This window comes from Condylostylus longicornis, unplaced genomic scaffold, assembly GCF_029603195.1.
Source record: "Condylostylus longicornis isolate FDR11 unplaced genomic scaffold, ASM2960319v2 ptg000239l, whole genome shotgun sequence".
NCBI lineage: Eukaryota > Metazoa > Arthropoda > Insecta > Diptera > Dolichopodidae > Condylostylus > Condylostylus longicornis.
In genome coordinates this window covers 116,401-134,824 of record NW_026578206.1, presented here as the reverse complement: position 1 = coordinate 134,824, position 18,424 = coordinate 116,401, and the positions used below count along the sequence as shown (strand labels likewise).

At 29.9% G+C, this 18,424-nt stretch overlaps 1 protein-coding gene across 2 annotated transcripts; it reads right to left on the bottom strand.

Annotated features, from left to right (window-relative positions):
• Positions 1-1,080: 1,080 nt before the first annotated feature.
• On the bottom strand, positions 1,081-11,619 carry LOC129616533 (transcription factor grauzone-like). Of its 2 annotated transcripts, none has more exons than XM_055532188.1 (6): positions 11,062-11,619; positions 10,295-10,922; positions 10,014-10,220; positions 9,780-9,956; positions 9,499-9,694; positions 1,081-1,672 (listed from the first exon to the last, which is right to left on the bottom strand). In XM_055532188.1, exons 1-6 carry the CDS (start codon positions 11,174-11,176, stop codon positions 1,415-1,417), a joined length of 1,581 nt encoding a protein of 526 aa, XP_055388163.1. In that variant the 5' UTR covers positions 11,177-11,619; the 3' UTR covers positions 1,081-1,414. The 2 variants fall into 2 exon arrangements, with proteins under 2 accessions (XP_055388163.1, XP_055388162.1); XM_055532187.1 differs by having other exon boundaries at positions 10,295-11,010; positions 11,066-11,619.
• Between the last annotated feature and the right edge of the window lie 6,805 nt (positions 11,620-18,424).

Sequence of the window (18,424 nt, the reverse complement as noted above, 5' to 3'; positions counted from 1 at the left end):
ATTGGCTCACGGGGGCCAGCGCGAACGAGAGTCTCTGACACTCCAAGAGCAGGCCAAAATAAGGAAAACGGCTGAAAGAAGAAATATGGGAATGTACCCCATACCCTCAACCTCGACAACGGAGCCAGGGGCTAGCTATGCCGCGGCTGCCAAACTTCTGGAGGTAGCAGTTTTGCCGTTTTGGCCCTCCGTTATGCTGACCTAGCAGGAACTCACATAGCTGGAGGCGATAATCGACAAGATAGCCAAGAACTGGGACAACATTATCCAATTTGAAGGAAAACACTCCAAGCCCGGGATGATACTCATTGATTGTGCAGATAATAAGACAGCGGAATGGCTGATCAAGCGGGCACCAGATCTGGGCACATGGAGCGGTAGCAAGGAAAGAAGATAACATCCGCAAGAATTGCGTAATCACCCTCTTCGACCCCAGAACAAGTAAACTCACGCCTGGGTCTAGAAGAATCGGCGGACGAGGGGGGTTTTTCTGAAGAATATGAAACCCAGGAGAAGGGGCGGCCCCTTCTTTATTAACGGAGAAGGCTTTCACTCATGAGGAGATTGCGAGAGCCTAGGGACGTGGGAGCCACCATCTCTCTGTGGATGTCCAATATGTTGACTACGAGAATTGCGGAGACAGCTGTGGGGCAGAGCACCCAAAAGATGCACGTGGCCAGGGGATGCCCACAGGGTGCATTTCTGTCTCCGCTAATGTGGAGTTTGGTGGTGAATGGACTGATGAGCTCCTTCTTCAAGGAATTTTTGTCCAGGCTTATGCCGATGATATTGTCATTACCCCCAGGGGAAAGTTGGAGAGGTATGTCCGTAATGAAGATCTACATAGGGATCTCAATATAAGTAGCGTTGATAGCAAAATCAAAAGATTTACCTCCACGCATGAGGCAAAACTTATGAATCAAAAAATGGAGGAAGCGAGGAAATTGACGAATACTGGCAGTGATGTGCGCCGCTTAAAAAGGACGAAGCCACATGAACTGGCTAATCAATAGTTTATAAGACAATATTATTTCATCAGAGATACAGGTTTCCTTAGAGATAAAAGTTAAAAACCAGGCATTACATGTTGAAATTTTTAACATATATTTTACGATATATTACTGATTATTTTAATCAGTAAACTGGAAATAATAAAATGTCTATTTAATTTTGTGGTTTCATTTCTGACACTTTAAATACATATATAGTTTTGGCAGCTGCGTCTTTCTGTTGTCTAAGTTATTTATGTTCCAAGTTAGAAATGCGAAATATATTACATTATCAAAAACACTCAAAGATGTTGTGCGTCTTCGCATTTTATTTAAATGTGAAATCCTCGATTTGGTATATCTTAAGCATATTATTACATACATATTATATCATAATATTGTTTCCTTTATTAATATACTATTTTTCACGGAGTTTTTGTTTCAGCTTCCATTGCAGTGTTCACAATTTGTGTACTATTTTCATTGTTAACTATATCCAGCTTAAGTGTACCCAATAAAGTATTATAATTTTCTGTCTTTAAGTGTCTCAATTTTCTATCTTCTTCGAGTTCTCTGGGATGCATTTTTTTTCTATGATGATGCAAATTTGAGTGATGGGTGAAAGTTCGTGAGCAATTGGTGCATGAATATAAAGTCTCTCCTGTATGTGTCGTCATATGTTCCTTATAATTAAAAAAAAAGATGAATTAATAAGATACTTTAAGCGTTATGTTTTTACTATTCAATATAATTTAAAAATACATACACTTACGTGCAAAAGTCAAAATACGGTATTATGTTTTTAATTTAATGCATTTAATCATCGCCATGGTTTTTTTTTCTAATTTAAAATGTAATCAATTTTCTTTAAACATCAAAAATTATTGTTAGATGTTTTTTCTTGATTTTTAAGAAACAAATGAGGGAATTCTCCGAAAAGTAAAATTATCGTATGTTCAAGAGTTAACATACGATTTTTTTCTTCCTTAATTCAAATGTTGTGATTGAATGTTGTCGAAGTTATAGAAGCTAATTGCACTTCATTCCTCTCTAACTTGTTTTTGTGCTTTTGTAGATTTATCAAAAAAGAAAGTATGTTGGTTCCTCACTAATACGAAATCATGTCTCAAAGGAAAGAAACATCCGCCGCATTAGAAAAAGTTGCTGTAGGTTTAAGAAATGAAGCCAAATCTTTAGGTCAAATAGTCACAATTTGCAGTAAAAGTAAATCTTCTATACAGATTATAATAAACAACTATAATAAGAGTGGATGGACTGCTTCAAAACCTCGTTCAGGACGACCAAAAATGTTTTTTGAGAGAAAAACGAGCTATACTAATGAAAGTGAAAGTATACAACGAAATTTCGTCATCATAAATCGTTCATAAAGTTGCAGAGGAAGATCAGAAAAGTTGACATCGATCTACAATATTTAGATTACTGAAACACAACGGGTATGTAAGCCGGATACCAAAAAAAAAACCTTTAAGTGAGGTAAATCGTAAAAAACGGTTTGAATTCGCCTTAGACTAACAAAATCGTAATTTAAAGTTTTGGGAAAACGTAATTTTTTCGGACGAATGCAAATTGAATTTTTTTAAATATGATGGGAGGCAAAGAGTATTAACGCGGCATATGAAACAGAAAACATTATTGGAACAATTAAACACGGGGGTAGAAACGTGATGGTTTGGGCATGTTTTGCAGCTTCTGGCGTTGGTAGATTACAATTTATCGATACTACTATGAATAAATATGTATACGATATTTAAATATTTTGAAAAGCAATTTAATGTAAAATGCCAAATTATTACAGTTTGAGGACAAATTTTGGTTTCAACAGGATAATGATCCGAAAAACATAACTGATAATGATCCGCACTAACTAAATGCGCATACGACTTATGACATTATATGTCATTTCGTATGTCATTAATTTATTTTTTTTGACGTCTGATTTGATTCGAATTGAAATAGTGATATTTTGGATTTCTACTTTTTTCAATTTAACTGCAATTGAAGATCTCGAAGAGTTCGTGAAAATTTTTTTTTTTAATCGAATCTTCAAAATGAAATTTTTATTTAAAAAAATATGAAGATATTTGAGCTAAAATATTTGGCAGCACTGCCCCGATCCAATATTATAAAAATTAATAAGTAACCCCTTGACATATTTCTCTCAATTGGGTGCTTAAATTCCAATGTTACAGGCTTCCCGTTATAATAAGTATTATTGTTATAATCGTCTATCTCGCAATTTTACTTGTCAAGTGAAAAGAAAGTGAGTAACTATCATATATCTATATAATGTAATTTTCTAGTGAGAAGAATTATTTCGTATTGAGTATCTCGTTTTTTTTTAAAATGTCTACAAAATTTATTCACTTTGTTTAAGTGAAAAACAGAAAAGTGAGTGATTCAGTCAATAATTTGCGAAAAAATGCAAAAATCCAACTGAAAAAATCAGTAATCACATTGCAAAAATAATATATAAAGTGAATAAAATTAGGTCGTATGTTTGGTATAAAACTTGAAAATTTTACAAAGAGGAAACACTGACGTAATTTTTCACAAAAGGAAAAACTAGTGCCATAATTAAGTAATAAACGTTAAATTTCAAAACATTTATCAAACATAAACAAATATATTTTGGTACTACAAAGAAACCGAAAATTTTGATTTTGGATTCAAGAATTCATTTTGTTTATTTTTTTTGAAAAATAAAACCTTCTGACATAACCAGGAAAAACATGTTTTGAAAGCTAAAGAGTTTAAAAGTTTTTAAAACACTAAATTTCATATTACAAAACTTGAAAAAGCTTTAAGAATTGAGAAAATATGTATGGACAGACTTAATATGTTTTTGCACTGTGCCTTATTCAATTTCACATTTTTTCAAAAATAAATTTTAGCAATGAGTTGGCAATAAAATACATACATATATATTACATTGGCAAAAAATTATATACATACATACATATGTATCTTCGGCTCATCACATCAGTGATCCATACGCCACGTTTTATGTTTCTAGTAAATTGAGTTCAAAGTTACATTTTTTCTTAACTAAGCGATAGAAAGTTTTCACATTATAATCCTTTTTAGTATACATATTGCATCCGCGAAGTGAGACAGAATTAAACGAGATATAGCTGAAGTTACAGTGAAGTAGTGCATTTTTAGTTCATTTTGCTGACGCCAAACACCCTTTTGTAAATCTCACTCGTAACACTGAAATTCGGAGAAGTTGCGAATTTCATATTTTTAATTTCATAGTACAATCATATTCCGAAATTCGTAATGGAATAATTATTAATCACACTCGTAATGAAAATAAATGTCAAAATTCTACTAATGAAATTTTCAAACGTATATAGCCAGTATTCAGCAGTGGTCGGTTAATTTTTTTAAGTTTGTGTTTAGTTGTTAAATTTCTTTTATGTAAAGGAGGAAAATGGAAGTATTAAGTAGAATTTATTTTGCTTATATTATATTACATCAAATTTTCTTCAAGGAAAATGAGCTCATTTTAATTAAATGAAAGGAAACGAACTCATTTTGATTAAGTATTTACTGTTAAGAATTTAAAGATTGACGCTTGACAGCTGTAATAAAATATCGATTTTCACAATCCAAAAAATAATGTTGTCAGTGCAGATTCATAATCTCTACGAGTAAAATTTATAATGACTCAAATGTCTACGTGCGTAACTCAGCTTGAAATTGCTAGAATTCTACGAGAGGGATTTACAATAAGGTTGAAAATCTTTGCGGATATAAAGAATACAGGAAAATTCAATAATTTGAAACAAATATTATAAAAATAAAGAGAAAAACAAGGTACTTCATGTTGGTAGATTTTAAAACTTAACTGTACTTCTGTCAGCAGTATTCCAAAGCAGAAAATTTAAAAACTGAAGGAATAACCTCTACTTTTTAAAGCAGTTGTCAGCACTGCATAAATGACAATAAATTTTTGAAAATAAATTCATGGATGTTATTTTCACAAAAAAATTATCTTATTTTTAAAGAACTTAAGGATCACGTAAAAGTAGAATCACATACTTATATTACCACCTGGAAAATGTCAAAAAATAAGACATCCAAACTCGAATCAATCGGCGCTAATGAAATTCCGAATACCAGCAATGTGGCCAAAAAGAAAAAAACAAAGAGTTTATCAGCCAAATCGGGCAAAGTTGTCAATGAAACAATCAAGAACACAGAGGTTAACTTTTTAAATACACCGTTAAGCAATATATCTTGGCTCATTTACTGAAGTAGAACGAGAGAAGCATGACATATACAAAAGGGTAACTTCACCACCGATAACAATTAGCAACATAGTCAACTACTTCAAAATCGAATAAAAGTTGAAATCTACAAAAGTCAAATATAACGCCAAACTCTTGAACAACAGCCAACTAAAAATAAATGTCACAGATGAGGATTATGCAACCAGTCTCTTTAATGACATTCAACTAGAGTGGGACAGCTATGAGAACAAACAAGACCATCAGAATAATGGCCTGAAATCTTCACCCCTCTTGTAAACCTGAAGATATAAAATGGAACTGGAAGGAAATGGGTTCATACTTTTCGATGTCACGAATAAAATAAAGAAATCAACAATTGATGGAGAACCGTAAACAATCAATCTTGCTTTGTTCATTCATAACTTTGATAACTCTGAAGATATCAAGAAAATTTATAAAATTAGCGAGCTATGTCATATAAAAGTTGGGATTGAATCGTTAAGATCAAACGGTTAGGTACTACGGTGTAAGCGCTGTCAAAGAGTTGGCCACACACAAAAATATTGTCAACCAAATTGCGTTGAATATACAGGAAAAACTACTCATCCTCTTGTGGTAAACCAAAACACACCGCAAAATGCACAAATTGTATGAAACGATCATCCCGCCAACTATAGCGATGTTCTGTTGCTAAGGAGCTACAAAAAAGAAGAAATAATTCAATTCAATCCAAATCAGCTAAGCCTCGAAAAACAAAGAAATCATCACGAAAAAGTTTCTGGTACGATGAGTTTTACAAATATCATTAAAAATAACACTTCTCAGACAACCAGTTCACATAATCTTGTTGAGGATTCAACAAACAGCAAGAAGGATGTATTAAATATGCTGCAAAACATTGTAAACATGGTTAACAATCTTACGATGAGGTTTAATAAAATTGAAATATTTACATCAGGTGAAACGATCCATCAAAACTACAATGACCAGATAAAATTTCAAAATAGCTACATGGATCGTCAACGGACTAACGGAAAAACGTCACGAACTTGAACTCTTTTTTTTTACATGCAAAACGTTGACGTGTGTTTGATCTCAGAAACTCATCTTACAAATCCCTCGTTCATCCTTTTCACGGGGTACAACATTTACAAGACTTGCCATCCGGAAAACAAGCCGATGGGGAAAGTGCAATATTAATAAAGGAAAATATCAGTCGATTGTGGTATACAATCGAATGAAATACAACTCACAGTTGTAAGAGTAAAAGTAGATAGGAAGTATTTGATAGTAGGCGCCGTTTTTTAGCTTACTAAAAACAATGGGTGAAAAATTCGTAGTGAGCGGAGACTTCAATTCAAAGCACACTGGCTGGGGCTCCAGACTGATCAACACAAAGGGTAAAGAGCTCAGATTATCCACGACTGTGTGTAAATTTCACTCCACCATACAACCACTCGTAGGAAATTCTATTTATGTCTGAAGGATAACATATTGGCCCTCGGACATAAATAGAATACCCGATTTGTTTGACTTTTTATTTTCAAAAAGGTGGTAAATGACTCAAATTCCAATCACTCAGGAACACGGTTATAAGGGAAAAGTTCAAACTCTTCCCAACTAATAACTCCACTGATTGATAAATTTCGATCCGAATTAAGCAACAAAATTAACCTAAACACAAATACTAAATCGAAATTCGACTTGGAAGTAGAAGCGAAAAAATTCAACACTTTGGTGCAAAAGGCCTTATGGAATAGCACAAATATAGTCAAGCACAGACCAATATGAGTAAATTATCCATTGGAAATTAGACCCTAGGTTTTAGAAAAAAGACTAGCAAGAAGGCGGATGTAGCAAACCAGAGATCCTCGTCGTGAACAGATTTACTGAAAACCAGAAAAAAGAAATGAAAATAATCAAAGAACAGTCATTTAACAATTATATAAAAAGCTTATCACCCCAATCAATAGCATTCATTGTGGAAGGACACGAAGAAATTTGACAACCAAATCTCACATGCGCCACTGATTTGTAAGCCCGACAATTCATGGGCTAAATTTAAAGTGGAAAAGGCGGATGTATTTCCAAAACATCTTGCCGAAATATTTACGTCAAATGAGATTCATTCGAGTGTTAATGTCGTATCCTCTCATAATTATATTAATCAAGAAATAGGTTTAATAACAACTAAAGAAGTGTTACACGAAATCAAAAAGAGTAAAGAAAGCTCCTGGACTGAAAAACTGCCAGAGAAGGTTGTTAAAATGCTAACTTACCTGTTTAACGCCGCCTTTAGGTTAAAGTACGTACCTATGTTTTGGAAAGTAACTGAAGTCATCATGTTTCCGAAACCTGGCAAGCCGCAAAATGAGGTCGAGTCATATCGACCCATTCTTTCAGTGGTCTCCAAACTCTGAGAAACTAAAAGTGTTGATAAAAAAAAATTATGATGTGAACCGACCGCAATGTAAGTATATTGTCTAGATTAGTAAAAGTATTCCAGAAGATTATGAAAACGCGTTTAAACACTGTACAATTTTAAGGACACTAATAAGCTCTTAGTTAACGTACCTAGAAAAATGTGAATTTAGCTCTTAGTAGGCTCTTATTAATTACATAACTTTCTACCAGTTGAATTGGTGAAATTAATACAATTGTATCTCAACGACAGCTTATTTAGAATAAGAATAGGGGAAGATTACTCGGAATTAAAAGAAATACATGGGGGGGGGGGAGCACCACATCAAATTATTTAGATACCTCCAGGAAATTGCAAAATGCCAATTATTTATTTACAGAATGAACTGCAAAGTGGAAAATCTAAACGAAGCGAAGTTAACAAACGTCAATTTTACAAATAGGCACATACACCAGCAAACTCCTATTCATTTAAACGGAGTACCTGTACCATACGAATCATCAACAAAATATTTGGGCATGACACTGGACGGGAATCTAAAGAGGAAAGAATATGTTAAAATTAAAAGAAAAGAGCTAGGTCAGAGTTATAGAAAATTGTACTAGTTGATCGGTCGTAATTCAAAATTGTCAACGAAGAATAAACTCAAAAAAATATGTTACCAGAATAAAAACTAGAATCACTGCCAAAAGACTCATCTTGCACACTAAAATTTGGAAAAAACAACTTTGCAAAAAGAAAGTTTGCCAAAACAGTAAGATTTAAAAAATTTATTACTAAGTACACAATTTAAAATTGTATCAGGGGCAGTTGGATTTGGGGATGACGATGTTTGATTTATTGAACTTTGGAAAATTTTAATTTTATGGAATATAAAGGTACTTAATGCATTTTGTCGTTTTTCTTTAATTAAACATTTTTTTTCATTAAAAAAATTAAAAATTTTGTACGCAAACACATCTTAACACTTCCACGCACGATTAAGCAAATATTAATTCTTTACATACATACATTGTTAATAAATAGGTTGCTATTCAAAATTATATGGGTGTAGTCGTGTAGATCAATTTAATATAAAGATTTTAATTTTTTAAGCGCGGTCTAATGAATGTGAGTTATTTTGGCATTAGAAATTATTGAGAAAAATGTTAGGTGTTTTGATCCATACGCCATCGGTTTTGAATATGGACCAGAATGCATTTAATATAGTAAAAATTACGGATATGCAGCAAAGTTGCAATTCTATAATTCAGTAACTAAGAGATAGGTAAAAATCGGCTACATATGGTGAAAAGGCGTCTCCCAAAACTTACGAAGGTGCTGCACCGAAACTCAAAAAATCTCAAAATGGCCTATCCCATCAGCATTTAACCGACGATATGTGCACATCCAAATCTTCATTAGATTGAAAATAATTTCAAAATATAAGATGAGTCGTTGTTGATAGGTCGCAAATTCTTATAACCTAATTAAAAAATACAACTGAATTTCAGTTTTAAATTACATAGCTTAGCAGCAAAATGTACCTATGTATATGAATTTTATAAGGCAGAAATATTATTAGTTTCATTATTAAGTTTTCAAAATTATTACAACCAAAATATAGGGATTCATATGTAGGCTAATATGTTAGGAGGTTGAAATGTAAGCAAGATTTTTCAAATGCTGTATCCAAATCCTACAAATATAATATATACAATATGCATTTTGTCATACTTTTGATTACATTGTAAACGTGAATCTTGTACCATTACTTTCAAAGTTTCATTTTGCATTATACTTACGCACATACATATGTGCATTAAACATCACACATCTCATTATTATGTACCTTCAAACTTAAACTGCGCCGAAATCCTTTTTGACAAATACTACACTGAAATTTTTTGGGAGCTATATGTAATCTCATATGACTTTTCAAAGCCAAAAGATTTCCTGACATTTTATTACATATTGGACAGCGATGTTCACTATCTGCTGTTGTATGTTTCAGCATATGACGCTTTAATTTGTATTTATTTGATAGCCTATTGACAAATAAAATATTATATAAGATTTTAACTTAGTATTATATGATAAATTATTAATAAATAAAATGAAAATTTAACTGACCAATCACTACAAATTTCACACTGCACCTTAGGTTCATGTATTCCCATATGTTCCAGTCGATGACGTTTTAAATCTACAGAACTTTTATATTTTTTTCCACACAAATCACATATGGAACTATGCCTACTTTCATGAACATTGACAGTATGAACTCGAAGTAAAGCTGGTGTTGGAAATCTGGAACGATTTTAATCACAAACAGTTAACGTTAAATATTTTATTAACTAACCCTACCTATTTCCACATTTTTCGCAAGCAAAATGTTTTTCACTGTCTGGTATGTGACCGAGTTTATGCCTATCTAAATAAGCTTTTTGAGCAAAAGTTTTTTCACATTGGTCACATCTAAAATTTTTCAATTTTCCTATTTCTGTATGCATATTTTTTATATGAAGCTTCACATTTCTTTTACTTGCTAATCGTTTATCACAGTGTGGACATCTGCAGATAAAAAAAGAGTTTCAATTACATTTTATAAAGTTTTTGTTAGACATTTAAGCTCTTGTATAACTAACTTGAATTCGTCCGGATTTAAATGAGCTTGTAAATGGTTTACAAATTTGTATCTCTTGTAAAATTTTCTCTCGCAGCATACAACATAGCCATTTTCACCATGTACCTCATTCATGTGTTTCTTCAGTTTTGAAAATGTGGATATTTTTTCATAGCAGCTATTACAATTTAGTGTCTTAATTTCCCTTATTTGCTCATCAGAAAAAAACTCGTTCTTTCTTTTCACGATACCGGGCTGTATTTTATCAACTTTTTTAAGTATCAAGTTTTTCGGACTTAAATTTTTCTTCTGATTTTCTTTTTTTATTTTAAAGCTTTTGACTACTAAATCAGATTGCTTAATCTTATCGTTGACTAGTGACAATTTTTTTCCGCGATATCTAAGTTTTCTATTTTCATTATCAATGTATTGACAATCGTTAGAAGTTAGCTGGATATTTGAACTGTGTATATTAGCGCTTTCACCTGAAACCACTTCCAATTTGATGCCGTCGAAGCACGAATTTACAGAATTATCTATTATATCAAGTTTATTTTTTATATTGTTCACGCTCTTGCTGTTGGATATCACATTAGGCTTCTCTTCAAATGGATCTGATTTTATATACGAAAGTAACTTGTGTCTACCTTCTATAAGAACATAAAAAGAGTGAAAGTTACTGATATTTTCCCAACAATTTTCGCAAATAGTTTTCTGAGAGCTGTCATTTTTTTTTGGCTATAAGAAGCATTGATTCAACAAAAATTAAAATATCACACAAAAACATACCTACTTCAAACCAAAAATGTTGGCTAATAATTTTTGCTGCGTTTAAAACTTTTCCCTTTTCACTAAAAAAATCGAAATAATTTTCAACATCATTCAAGCACAAACGACATATCATAGTTTCAATTTTTCAATAAATTTAAGGTAATACAACTAAATAATCTGATAATACAATCAAAATGCTTCCAATATGTTTCATTCTGCACGCACACACACATATGTATGTATGTACGTCAATTCTTGCGCTTGAGACCAAAAATTCTTAAGATGACTTTTTCAAAAATTAAAAAATTAATCAGTTTTGGTGAACTTTCATGCTAAACGCAAAAATTATTGAACTTTTTACAAAACTTTTTAATGAAAATTTTAAAATTTTTTTCGATTTTAAGTTTAATGGCAACTTATACTTTCAAGAATATTTCACACCTTACTTAGAGTTTCATTTCTTTCTTTAGATATTTGGCCTTTTTTTTCTAATGTGGATTGTCAAGATTCAAAAAATTTTATTGTAAATTGCCATAAAAACTGGACAGGACTGATTAGAGCGTTGAGACTTAAGTGACTAAAGAGGATGAAACTTCAGGGATGTCTTTTATGAGGAAAGAAACGGTTGCACGCATATTTACAAAAATAGGTGATCTAAAAGATTAGTTTGTTCAAATCAAGAATGGTTTTGTTCTAAAAAGTATTAGTTACTATTACACCAGTAAGAGAGAATATATGAAATTTCAAAGGAAGTCAGGTGATCTACTATGTAGTGGTACTTTATCTAAACGATTTTTGCACCTAATTTTAACACTATGTAAATCAAATTTTATAAATTTGCGTATGAAAAAGTAGATACATATTTGCATCTCAAATTTGGTGTATTTAGACAAAATGTTATAGTCAATAATAATTATACATACATATGTATATGTATATACATACATATGTCAAAATAATGTACAAAACCACCTCGGTTCACGATAAATCATGTGTTATTCCAAGTATGTTTTGCTTCTCTTTCTCAGCATCGCAGCTTTCAAGTTTTATTTCGATGGGACATAACTTCTGTTCTATAGTGTTACAAACAGCAGTTATAACAAGAGAAAAGGTATGCTGAGTTATTGGCGAAGCGAATGAAATTTTTGGCGAGTATGAATTTTTAGTATTATGGTTAGCGAATTCGTCTAAATTTTAGACGAATAAGTTGTCAAATCAGCCGAATGAAAATTTTGTGTGACAAGCTTGAGAATGAAACCAAAAATCAAAATAATACATAAGCGCTTTTTTTATTTGATATTATAGAATTTATAGAGATATATCATTGGAAAATCTAAACTATCTGTAAAGTAAGTTCACAAAACTCTAACAATTAGTACAAAAAATATTGATTGTTTAATATTAATTTAAACGTGAAAAATAGGAACCAAAAACAATTCGAGTATTAATTAATAGAGAACAACCACGAGGTTGCTAAAGGGATAGGGAAACTCAAGTGTGTCCCTATCTTTAGCAATGTTAAGTCTTTTACAAAAAAGCAAAAACAGTGTACATATGTGTGGTGTTAACCTCATTATTTTCGGTGAGTTTTTGATGTCTTGCAATAGCAACATTTTGCATCTGGCGAACGAAAAAATTCGAAGATCATAATTTAAAATGTCATTCGATTCGCATAGTCCATTCGACTTGCCTACCTATTTGTTCGCCAACGAATTAGAAATACTAAAGAAAGGAACATCTTTGCTTCTATCTCGCTTACACTCCCTAAAATATTGTATCTTGAAAAAAAAAAAAATAGTGAAGCCAAAAACTTCGGGTAAATCTCTTTCTTTGCTCCGAATATTGTCAAACCGATATCAACATTAAATGCCTTTTTTTTTTTAAATTATGTGCCGCTATATATAAAGTAAACAAAAAAGAATTTTTTATTTTGTTTATGAAATTGGCGCAGTTTGTAAATGAAAAATTATAAAATTTTAATAATAAGTCTTAAAAAAAGAATACTATTTGATAAAAACTTATAAAAAAAATATAACAAGTGAAAAAAAGAAAAAAATCTGTTGAAAAAGAATAAGGTGTATGGTTCTAAATTGTTATTCCCATTTGTAAAAGCAAATAGTTTTATTACAACATATACATGTGAATATTGTTTATTTCAATAACTAAGAACTATTTATTCAACAGTGATTTGATTAATTCAATTTAATGATAATTTGTAATTTTACTAAGTTTTAAATTTTGTTAAGTTTAAAGTTTCAAAGAAAACATCTGTTTTTGTTTTGTTTTAAATTAAAATTACTTTACTTTAACCTAATTTTTCTTTTAAACAAATTAGTTTGTGTTTGGTAAAATACAATATTTAAATTTGATATTTTTTTTATATACTCGTAATTACGGTTTTCCTAGAGTTTTCCAAGAAGTTTGCATTTCAAATACTTTACCAAAATTTATAATTCTATAATTCATAAAATAAATTTATTCAAAGATAAAAAAAAATATGTGTTTTGTTTAAATTTTGGTTTTTTTTGACAGACATTTAAAATGGAAAAATATTTTGAAATATTTTTTAATTTATACTTTAAATAAAAATTTAACTTACCGTTCTTTGAAATTACACATATTTTATAGTACAGGCCAAATAAGAAAATAAAGTAAATACGACTTTGACAATGCTCGGAACAAAAAAAGAGACAACTAGAAAATTAATTGGCTTAATTGGTTTTTCAAGAAGCTCCTTCCTTTTGTATTTACGATATCAACGAGTTAGCTAATATCACTGGGTGCTTGAAGTAACTTTTACATGTCAAGTAGAGTCTAACGATCATAATTGATGAGAATTTGCATTTATATTGCAATCCATCTTTGTCCGTCTTTCTGTGTGCACTCAAAATTAAAAAACCAAAAAAACTGCCACTCTACCTTCAAATGACAAACCGCAACAAAAAGACAGCATTAAAATAGCTGATCACAGTTCATTTAATTCAGAAACTTGTTCTTGTCCTATTTTTTATTTTATTTCTGTCAAAAACAGTTAACGAAGATAGAATTAATATCTATTTTTTCGTCAATTAAATATTTAATGATAGATTAACAGATTTTTATTGTCAATTTTCATCAATCTCTATGATGATTGTCAATCTTTGATTGACGTGTAAACGGTGAGCGACATAACAAGTATCAAGAGCTGGAGCCTGCTCTTTTTGTGACGGTACTTGTTTAAAGATGACTAAAATCAAAAAAATTTTATACTACAATAAAATCTAAACTTTCTTGAATAACATATCATAAATTCAAATTTTAATTCAAAATTTTAACAACAATTTTGGTTGAACATAATTTCTATTTTTTCCCACATTTTTTTGAGCAGGCACCATCTTAAGATGTCAAGCAATATATAGGAGAAAATTGAGGTCAAAAACCGATTTCTTATTTTGAAATTTAAGTGCAATAAAAGTAAAATTTAATTTTTAAATCAAGTTATTGCGTAGTTAATTAAATTAAAAATATAAAAATTTTATATCAAAATAAAATTTAGAATTTATGTTTTCAATTACTAAAACATTCAACGTCCTAGAGAAATTTTTAAATAAATGTTGTGGTTTTAATAAAAATGTTCTAGATTTTTTTACAAAGGGAGACCTTTCTTTCCATACAGTTGAAAACAATAATAAATTTTTTTTTTATATTTAGTTTTGTTTTTTATATTTAAGTTTTTATTTTTTTCATAATAAAATAAAATTTGAAAACATATTTCAATTTATATTTTCAATTTATTACAATGGTTCCTAGCTCTAAACCTTCGTCCTTTTTCTAAACCAGGCATGTTAAACACGCTGTCCGAGGGCCGCGTGGAGCTGCAGCTCTTGATCCTGCGGCAGTAGTCACAATATAGGGGTTCAAGACCGGAAACGTGATCCTAGAGTATGCAATGATGTAATATGGTTGATGTCTTGGGTAATGTGGTTGTTGTCTTGGGTAAAAAAGAGTGGAAGTGTCACCCTAAGCGTAAGCAATGATGAAAATGAAAGCAAGCTTTTTGAAGTATGCAATGTTAAAAATAAAGTATTAGAGTTGTTGTTGTCTTGGTTAAAAGTAGGTCAAATTGTAAGTTTTTAAAAAAGACGTTAAATTTAAAATCTTTCTAAAATTTGAAAAACTTGATGTAATATTTTAAACTTTTTGTCTTGATAAAAGGAAAGCAGTAATTTAATTTTTTTTAAATTTGAAAGTATGCAATATTTTAAGTTTTTTATATTGGGACATAAAAGAAAGCCGTTAAATTTTAAATCTTTAAGAAAGCCGTTAAATTTAAAATATTGTTAAATTTAAAAAAGTTCTGAAAACTTGAAAGGTAGGTTTAGAATAATTTTTTTAAACATTGATAACAGAGCACCACGTTACGCGGCGTATTTGCTTCCTGAAAACAAAAGGTTAGGTTTAGAATTTTAAAAGATAAATAATACAATAATATGAATCTCATCATCATTATTTATTATGTCAAATGTACATTAACTTAAAAAATATTTTTTCACGCATTTATAAATTAAAAAATAATTAAATTCTACATAACTATAATTAAATCATAGGCTATATATGATTTAATGTAAAAGGAACTGACCTAAATAATAATATTGATAACATAACACCTTGTTACGAGGCGTACTTGCTTCCTGAAAACAAAGGTTAGGTTTAGAATTGGTTTTTTAATATTGATAACACAGCACCACGTAATGAGACGTAATTGCTTCCTAAAAACAAAAGTTTAGGTTCAGAATTAGTTTTTAAAGACAAAATTAAATTTAAAAAAGTTTTTAAAGCTTGAAAGCTAGTTTTAGAAATATATTTTTTTAAATATTAACTGAAGTACGCAATATTTAAAATGAAGTATGCAATTTTTAAAATGAAGTATGCAATATTTGTAGAGGGGTTTTTGTCTTGATTAAAAGTAGGTAAAATTGTAAGTTTTTAAAAAAGACGTTAAAATTAAAATCTTTTTAAAATTTGGAAAACTTGATGTAATATTTAAAGTTTTTTGTCATGAGTGAACGGAAAGCCGTTAAACTTGAATTTGCATTTGTATATCTATATGTATGATTTAATGTAAAAGAAACTGACATAAATAATAATATTGATAATATTGATAATATTTTATTTAAAAACCGTAACAAAACCTTCAAATAATAAGATTTGTTTATTTTTCTCAAATAATTAACAAATAAATAGCATTAAATGGAGATGCTTGAAATTTTTAGTATAAATAGGGTAGAATTTTAAATTATAGGTACCATTTTTAAACTTAACTTAGAAGTGGAAGGATCAATTTTTTCAAAAAATTTAAATATAAGATATTCATATAACAAAACACCAAGTGCTTAAAATATGCTCCAAACTATGCAGTATAAAATAATTTCAATACACAGAAGGAAAACGTCGTTGGGAGGGCACATCATCATAAATACAAGATTCTTAAACCAAATTATGCTACCTAGAAGATTCGATAGTTTAACAGATCTGGGGCTATGGAAATTATCATCGGAGTGCTACGCCTTAGTAAAAGAAGGGAAAGAAATCATGTTCAGGGAGCTCGAAGAAGACTGAGGTTGGAATGCTGAAGATGCGGAGCCCCAAAGTGATCCCGAAAACATAAATAAAAAAATAAATATAATAAAAATACAAAAACTGTAATAAAAAAAATATTTAATTCTACAACAAGGAATGCTTTTTTGGTTTAAAATTTATTTTTTTCAGTACCATAAGAAACGTTTTTTATTTTTTCAGCACCTGATTTTTATTTACAATTTACCAGAAACAACTGTAACAGTTGCTTTTGATATCAACCCCCATCTGCTCTTGTTCAAATGTTATTGATCTTAACCCTAATCTGTTCTTAATGCTGATATTGATTAGATTTCAAGATGAACAGTAACAGAACAAAACAACAGCAGTAGCTAACAAATACATTTATATTTTTTCAGAATTAACTGCTAATATAAGTCATTGAACGATTTCAAAATAAAATATTTCATTTTTCATGACAATTTTCAATTTTTAAATATAACCTTCAACTTCATCTTTGTAAACTAATTTAGTAATGTACGAGTAGGTCAGTTTTTATGATTATTCGAATAAAAAAATATCTTTGTTCTATTATGCTTTATTTATTAAAAAAACATTCTTTTACAAAACTAGAATTTGATAAGATAAATTTAGCTTGACTGTAGATTAAACAAATTACACTAATAGCTTTTCAAAACAAGAATTCAGTATTTATACTTTTAAATCAAAATATTTTTTTGCTTAAACAATACTTTATAATTAAGGAATCGAAAAAATTGTACTAGGTGTGTACTTGAAAAATTACGTCAGGAGATTCCCTGTTACATTCACATTCTGTTTATATTTGAAAATAATGTAAACGTTTTGAAAGTTCCCCAACGGTGAAGCGCTTAAAATAAATTTCTTTCCTGAAAATGGTAGCTATAAAATATATTTAGGCTCGATTTCCACGAAATCCTTCAATCATTGAGGAATTATTTATGCCAACAGGTGCATTTGACAAATGCCATCTATTTGCAATTAGCTTTCTTTTACCAAAACCTAGCAATCCACGAATTGCTTCTTCTTGTGTGAAATCAATATTTTCATCTGAATAAATTTCACATTTTAATGTATTATTATTAGGTTTTATTATTAATTTCTTTTTTTCCACCTTTTTATTAAATATTTCCAACTCTTTCTTAAGAAATTTTTCGATATCTTCGATTTCATAAGAACCTGTAGGAATATTTATAATCTTATCCCCATAAATAATTTATTATTTGCTCATCAATATTTGGAACAGAGTTATACGTTTAAAAATCTACTAATGAGCAATGGTTATAGTTTTATAGCAGAAAAATACTCAGCTGTTAGGACGGAAGAGGTGCTAGTTAAGGTTCATGTTAATGACATGATATCACTTTAATTAATAAATTAAAAAATAATTTGCATCTTCTTTATATGTATCTATCAAAGGATAACTTTATCTATCAAAGCAAAGCTTCGAACTACATAGCAAGTTTTATTTCTTATCATAAACATTTTTTATGTGTTAATATTTTTTCTTCTACTGTTTACAATATTTTGAAAAACATATGTTAGTATTATAATAGAAACCTTAAACTTAATGATCAAAAATAGAACAAAATTTTGAGTAGGTCGTTTTTTTTATTTTTAATTTAAAAATTTTTTATACGTTATTATTTTTCTTCTACTTTTTACAATAATTTAAATTAAAAGAGAAATTCAAACTCAAGTGACCGCAAATATATGTATTGAATTTTTGATATATGTCGTAGTTACATGTAATTTTATCACCTATATATTGTATGACTTCTATGGG

Bases quoted from the DNA above. Each gene is read 5' to 3' on its own strand.
- LOC129616533 (XM_055532187.1), bottom strand. From the start codon at position 11,176: ATGATATGTCGTTTGTGCTTGAATGATGTTGAAAATTATTTCGATTTT. The intron at 11,011-11,065 runs GTAGGTATGTTT...TGCTTCTTATAG, and splicing joins GCCAACATTTTTGGTTTGAA to CCAAAAAAAAATGACAGCTC. The intron at 9,957-10,013 runs GTAGGGTTAGTT...AAATCGTTCCAG, and splicing joins TGCGAAAAATGTGGAAATAG to ATTTCCAACACCAGCTTTAC.